A 7691-nucleotide genomic window follows, 5' to 3' on the forward strand; every position below is an offset into this window, starting at 1 on the left:
CTCAAAATAAATAAAAATAAACTTTAAAAAATTTAAAGAAAAGAATTTGGAACTGGGAGACTTGGAAGCAAAAGATCCTTAATGATTTTATTATAGCATTTTATAGATATGTTTGCTGAAGGTAGATATGTATTAGAGTACTTATTATATTTATATTTGCAGATTAGTTTCTCTCTCTTTTAATTTTTTTTCCCAAAAGGAGGGACTTAGTGATCACTGAATCAGGAATTCTTTTCCTTATTCAGTTTATTTAAGGCATTGGTATCTCCCACATTACCTGTGAGGCCTTCATGGGATGTTTCCTGTTTCAGGCCAGAACCTTTATACCACTTTGTTGACTTGCTGCTTACCCTAATATGATGGAGGAAAGCTTTTTATGTGAATTATGTAGGCACACAATTTGGCAAAGAGTAAGAGGAAAAAAAGCTTAAAGACACCATAGTCAACAAAGCCAATGCTAAATACACACACACACACACACACACACACACACACACACACACACACACTTTATTTTATCACTCTCAGGAAGCACAGTACTTTGCAACTTCAACTCAAAGATTGAAAATAAAAATCTCTGTCACGCAGAATCACTTAAAGAAAATCCCTTCCTTTCCCACTCTCCATTATGACTAGAGCTTAGAAATCATTTGAATCTACACATCAGTGCAACAGAAAGAGATTCATGAGTCGATATCATTAGATTTACCCCATTGTGTACCCCTTGGTGTGTTCCAATTCTACTCCCTTTAATCTACATTGGGATGCCTTCCCAGTCACCCATTCAGGGTATCTGGTTTCATCACAGCTAGGCTCTTTCTACAGCAGGGCCTCCCAGGCCTCCCTGGACCTACTGATATTTTCAACCAGATAATTATTTGTTATGGGAGGCTGTCTGGTACATCGTAGGATGTTTAATAGCGACTCTGGCCTTCTACTCACTCTATGCCAGTATCACTACCCTGCCTCAAACTCAGTTTTGACAACTGAAAATGTTTCCAGACATTGCCAAATGTCCCTTGGGGAGGCAAGTGGTTCCTAGTTGAACTCCAACATCCCACGAAATGTAAACGAGTCACAAAAATACAGAGGAAGAGGAAAGAGGACATATCTGACAAGCATATTTTAAGATGTTTTAAGCTTTCCAGGAGGATCTTTATATCTAGATAATTTAGATATTTTTTCTTTTATAAGAGAGGTAGGGGCCACAGCAGTGTATCCATTGTTTCAGATCTTATCTCTTGCCATTACTTTGCAGATCTGACCTCTTGCCACTGGCTCCACTACACTCAGTCTTCTTTTGGAGGTCAGCTTGTAATAATTTCAGTTTCTTTTGGATCTCAGTCAGAATACCTATTTTCTGATCCAAAATGGACAATAACTGGGCAATGCAAAAATCAACATCATAGTTTACCCCATCAGCTGTCTCCTGGATGTTGTTCCCTGGCGGTTGTCTTGATTCCGTCCACGAAGTCCTTGTATCCTCCCCTAATGGAGTGGACAGTGTTTCAGTGTGCTTAGCCTGTTCTTCCTCTTCACTCTGCATACAAGGTATTTTAATGACTCCATCCCTTTGAAGGGATGTTTTTGAATTTCTAACGTGAGTCTCCAACATCCTTGGCATCTCAGGTCCAACCGGATAGAAACAAAGATGGTGGGGCCTTAAATCCAGAGTTAATTCTTTCACTCTGTTTGCATATCTTAAAGTGTTGAGGGTGTTTTCACAAGAGGCCATCCCTGGAGAGATAGTAGCAATCATACAAGTGGAGGAGTTCTGGCCTATGAAGGAGTCCCGGAGCACCTGCGTGAGTTTGCTGGCTCTGAACGGGGTATGGGACTTGTTCTGACCCAAAGCCCGGATGCATTCTTTGAGCGCCAGGAGACTTTTATTAATCTCCGCCCCTTCCAGCTGCCGTTTCCGGTTGGCTTTGGCAGTATCCGCTCCCCTTTCGTTCCCAGCCAAGTCAACGAGGGAAAACTTGCCATGCAGTTTCCCTCCTGACTTTAGGATGATCTGGAACACTGCATGGCTCCTGGAAGAGTGGGCATTGACTGATGTCTGTCCCGAAGTCCGGCAGCTGTTCCCTAGCTCCACGAGGTTCAACACGTCCTCCACACAACATACCTCCTGCTCCTGAAGTCCGACCACCTGGACTTGCTGATTGCCATCCTCAAGGACTTGCAGCTTCTTCTTCAAGTTTAACAGATCATACACCTTGCCCCCATAAATCTCAAAAAATGTCCCGTAGACTTTGAGGCCCAGCTTCTCATAAGCTGCAGTTTGGAGCAGGAGGAAGACATCCCGCGCCACCAGGGCATAGATGCCTTTGGAGCAATCCTGGTCCCTTCCCGAAAAGGCCCCGCCCATGGTGTGCGTTTTCCCACTGCCTGTCTGCCCGTAGGCAAAGCAGGTGGCCATGCCCTTGTGGAAGATGGACTCCACCAGCGGCTGGGCGGTGAACTGGTACACTAACTCGTTGGAGGCGGTGTCATCGAAGGCATGGTCGAAGCAGAAGGTCTGGTTCTCCAGGTAGCGAGTGAGGTCCACCTTTTGCTTGGACTCATGCACCATGACCACATTGTCCGAGGGGATGGTGATGATGTCCAGGTCCTTCATGGTGGTCTCTCGCTGGTTGAGAGGACGCTTCCGCACGCAGACGCAGATCCGATGGTCTTCCCGGGGCTCCAGGCTGGACACCTTGCTGCAGTCCAGGTGCCTGCGGTACTCTTCGATCATGTGCATGATCTCGTAGTTGGGGTTTCCCGTGTTGACATTGAGGGCGCGTTGGGCTCGGATCTGCAGCTGCAGCTGCCTGCGCTTCTCCCGCTGCTTTTGTAGCTTCTCGATTTCCTGTAGGCAGGGAGACTTTTTCCGCTTCATCAGGCAGGGATTGCTGGGGACTCTCAGAGCCGGGCTGTCCCCTGAGGGCGTTTCGTTTTTCTGGGGGATGGTCACAATCCACCGCGTGGCCGCGCACTGGTCCCCGATGGCCGAAGGGGGCGCTAGAGACAAGGGCAGCAGTGAGGACGGCGTGGGGTGCTGAGCGGAGGCCAGCGCGGGATTCAGCAGGAATATGGTCTCCAGGTCAACCTTCTTGCCCTTCTTGACTCCCTTTTCGACCCACTCCACCGTGACCCAAGCGTTTTCTCTTTTGATCTCTGTGACCACAGCGAGGTGGATGCGCCCGTCGCTGCGCTGGATGGCCACGCAGATGCCCACTTGGACGTCTCCCGCCTGCGGCATCAAGGGTTTCAAGTTTGTGAGACGAGGGGCGACGGGGAGGCATAACTGGCTGGCCATGGTGAAGGATAGAGGTGTCAGGGCTCGCCTTTGGGGGGCCCTTGGGGTTGGAGCGGCAGGACCTGAGCCCAGGCCAGCCTGAAGCGCCCGGAGCACTGACGCACCTGTGGTTTACACCTGCCTTTGTGAGTGGAGCACTAGGGCTCTTCCTGGGGCCAGTGGCGTCACAAAGGGTTGGAGACAAGAGGCAGCAGAGCCTAGGGCCTCTAGATGAAAGCTGGGGGTGGGAGGGGCGGTGGTGGTGGAGGGCGCGTTGGTGATTCTAGGTGCAGAAACACCTGGAATAGAAAAAAATGTTCTCTTACCGCTGAGGACATAGGGATCGGAGTTGGGAGTGGGCTAAGAGTTCTATGGACGCTAGAGCCTAAGCTTTAGGAACGTCCCTTCTCCCCTGCAGCCTCAAAGCTAAGGGCTTCGGTTTGAGAACCAGTGAACGTTCCCTTCAACTTCAACTCTCCAGTGATCAGCGGGGACAAGTGAAGGCAGAGCCGGCCGCAGATCACGGGCTTCTAAGGACAGGATCCCGGAGAAAGGCCCTCAAACCTGCCATCCTTCTTCGCTCCTGCACCCCCTTCGAAACTCGTTGGCCGCCACAATTTATAGTCGTCTTTAATGGGATTTCTCATTACAAAATCAAAATGAGTTCCATGTAGTGCGTTCTTGTGGTAGTTTGCTAATAGGGCATTTCCTTAGGCGCATCTGGGTTTGCAAACACGAGGTGTTTATCACGTTTCAGGAGGCTCTGATAGCTGTAACGTGAGTGTTGCTGCTCTGGTAGTCACCACCATTTGGGGGATTATTTCAGTAATTACCTTTCTAAATTCCTTCAGTCATTACACTTTTGGCCTCATTATCCATAATTTGGAGAGGAAAGAGGGACTTTTGGTGGAAACAGAGAATTCATCTTAATAACCTGCTCCTTACCCTGTGTGTGTCCTTTAGACGTTGTGGAGGTGTGGCCAGAGGGAGGGCGCTGGGAGAGGGGTGGTGGTGCAGGGGAAATGGAGAGGAAGCTGAGAGGATCAGAGGCAAACATATATTTTGACAAGATTGTAATTATTTTTTTACTGTAGGATGATTTGCTTGAAAACAACAAAAAATGACATCAACTGCCAGATAGGCCAGTTGAGGATTAAGGTGGGGGGGGGGAGGGCAGAGAGAGAGGCAGACACAGAATCGGAAGCAGGCTCCAGGCTCCGAGCTGTCAGCGCAGAGCCCAACACGGGGCTCGAACCCATTCCTGGATGACCTGAGCCGAAGTCGGACACTCAACCAACTGAGCCACGCAGGTGCCTCTACTCACTGGTTAATACAGGCTTTTGTGTGTCTTCTCCCTCCTCCTCAGCCCATCCTAATGTGGAGTTAGACTGTCCTTTCCCTGCCTCTAGAAGTCTTCTATAACCGTGACATCTTTAAATCTCCCAACCAATTATAACCCTATTTCCTTGGCTAGCCTCATCCAGTCAGGGACTCTGTCTATTTCTCATGCTGCTCCTAGAGTTATTCTGACAGCTAATTCCTTAGTAATTCCCCGCTTACAAACATTTCAGTAGCTCTCCATCATCCTAATTGATACAGCACAAATTCCATACAAGGGCACATGGTGCACATTGCCATCTTGCCTGCCTTTACATCCTCAAGCTTTAACCACTGTCCACATTTAGTCTAAAGTTGAGCCATACTGAAGAATTTGAGGTCCTTCAAACAAAGTATGTTTTCAAATTACTAATTTCTAGCCCAGATGGTTCTCAATATTAGGGTACATGAAATTGACCTACAAGAGCTTGTTAAAACAGATTGCTGGTCCCGCCCCCGAGATTCTGATTCAGGAAGTATGAGGTGGAGTCAAGAATCTACGTGTCTAACAAGTTCCCAGGTGATGCTGATGCTGCTGGCTCTGGGAACACAGGCCTTGGGAATCACTATTTGAGCTCTCAGACTAGAATAGCTTCTCTGTATCTCCTCATTTGTTGACAGTTCTTATGATCTCAAACTGCATTTGCAGCAGTATCGTTTTCATCTACTGATACAAAATTCAGAATTCAGTAACCATCTCCATACCCTTCTCATTTTGTGGAATTTATTCTGAGGAAACAGTCCATCTAAGAAAACACTGTGGGTTTTTACTAATGAGGTAAATATAGCATTTGTCAAACTGTAAAGGCCTAGATACAAGTTACTGTATCATTTTTGGCCAAGACCTGAATGACCATTTGGTAGATGAACAGTTTCTCCACATTAGAGACTGAAGATTGGAGACGTTGTATTTTTTGACTGAATATAACCAAGCAATCTATTTATATGAAATGCTTACCACATGCTACTTCCTATTCCAAAGGATTCCTACCCTCAAGGAGCTTACCATTTCTACTTTTTGTTCTATATACCTGTTAGAAGCCTATGCCTGACAAGCAACTGGGTATATTCTCTTTATTTCAAATCCCCTTTTTCTCAGAAGCCTAACAAGTATCAGGTATAGCTCCCTCAAGAGAGGGTACTATGAAAGGAAGTAAGTACAGGAAATGAGCTTAGTAATTTTCATTTATTAATTACATACCTGCTCCCAGGTTGGGCCTGTCAGAGTTACTTTACAGGACAGAATGTGATTTCTAGCTTCATTTTAGATACAAACCTCCCAGGAGAAATGCATCAAATGAGCGCCTTTCGAGCACTGTTTTAATGGACATCTAGCAGCTGTTCAGTTTGTTTGATCACCTTGGGGGTCTGTATTTTTCCAGTATATGGATGCAACCTGAGGTTGATTTCGTTCTTCAGAGGAGCTCAGTAAATTTTCACAAATCTCTTTGAAGAAATGGAATTTATCACTTCCAGTTTAAAAGTTGTATGTGTGTGTTTTAAGAGTAGACAGGTAACTTATTAGGTATATGCCTTCAGAAAACAAGGGGAAAATTAACTTTTAGAATGAGAATAGTATTTTACCATTGCAGCAGGTACCTCTGTCTTTTGACATTGTCTCATTTTTCCCATGCACTGCATTTAACCAGAAGTGATAAGTCCACATTTTTCTAGCCCTCTTACTGATTTAATAGGCAATTGTTTCTATGACAACGACGTCAACTCAGAGCTATCTTTTCCCAGCTTATTAAACAGCATTGGTTACCTGGGGATATTTACATGATTCCTATATATCTGTTGATTGCAGAAGTTAATCTATGATGTTAGCCGAGATGGTTAAACTAATAATTGTTGGTGTCTCCTTTTAAACCCATTTGTTGTTCAGCTTCCAAGTTTCAATTTTACTCCACATGCTGAGGGGAGAGGCTTGGGTTTTGCTTATAGTGTACATATCAGTATCGTTTGCTTGTAACTCAACCTACAACTACAGAAATCAGGTTACTCGTGAACAAAGTAGGTGCCTTTGGAGTTCAGCTACAGATCTTTAACCTGAGAGCCATGTGCTGTATTCCTTGTCCTTAGAGGCTTAAGTTTTACAATTCAGGATATTGAAGTTAATTTGCCATGGAACAAAAAACCAATAAGGGATATATAATACTTTCGTGGGAAATAATCATCGGAACTTGGATATTTGTCCTAGAGAAGGGTTGAGAACAGACCTCTCTCTATATACTTAAAGAGAAGAGGAACACAGTTTGTTCTCTTTGAGATAAGGTGTGTGAACATTCAATTATGAAATTGACTTACCTCAGCATCACTTCTCTTGAAAAGCATTTCTTGACATCCATTGCTTCCTTTTCTCTACCTCAATCACAATGAGATTATTTGCCTCTCAATTCCCACCTTTATTCCATATTTATTTTTCATGTTTTTGGTTAAAAAAATCATTTTTTACCATTTTTGGTTAAAAGTATCTGCATCTTTCTCTCTAGGTAAATACAGTAATTAAGACCCTGGAGAGAAGGGAAGAGAATGCTTCACTTGTGTTTGTATACCTGGTGTCTGGAACGGGGACTTACCAAGTTTCCTGGAACTATAAATACTAGCACAATAGGTGGATGTTTCTGAGAGGGAGACCTCAGGTCAAACTAATGAAGGACCTCATTCAATCAGGTATACATTCAACATATCTTAACAACTTTCTTTTCAATGTCAAGGTCTGAGCTAAGTGATAGAAATAGTGAAGAAAACTGCCCTCAACTCTGCCCTCATGGGGCTTACAGCCCTATTTTGGAGACACATATTAACAAATAATTTAGGTGCACACACACATATACATATATGCACAGTTATATGTGTGTATTATATATACGTTTTGCAGATTTATGGATAGCCTTCTGATAATTGCAGCTGTCTAAGAGTCAGGGTCCTATCCTGGTGTATATCCAAGTAGAACGTAAATGATAAATGACAATTTGTTTGGAAAAATAGTGCAGACCAGATTTAAATAACAAATCCATCAGGAGTTGGGCTA

General features: G+C 44.7%; 1 protein-coding gene across 1 annotated transcript; it reads right to left on the reverse strand.

Annotated features, from left to right (window-relative positions):
* Positions 1–1108: 1108 nt before the first annotated feature.
* KIF2B (kinesin family member 2B) lies at positions 1109–3422 on the reverse strand. Its single transcript, XM_025919232.2, has one exon. It carries the CDS (start codon positions 3299–3301, stop codon positions 1235–1237), a length of 2067 nt encoding a protein of 688 aa, XP_025775017.2. The 5' UTR covers positions 3302–3422; the 3' UTR covers positions 1109–1234.
* Between the last annotated feature and the right edge of the window lie 4269 nt (positions 3423–7691).

The sequence above is a fragment of the Puma concolor genome, chromosome E1, assembly GCF_028749965.1.
Source record: "Puma concolor isolate L17-30 chromosome E1, mPumCon1.1.hap2, whole genome shotgun sequence".
Taxonomy (NCBI): domain Eukaryota; kingdom Metazoa; phylum Chordata; class Mammalia; order Carnivora; family Felidae; genus Puma; species Puma concolor.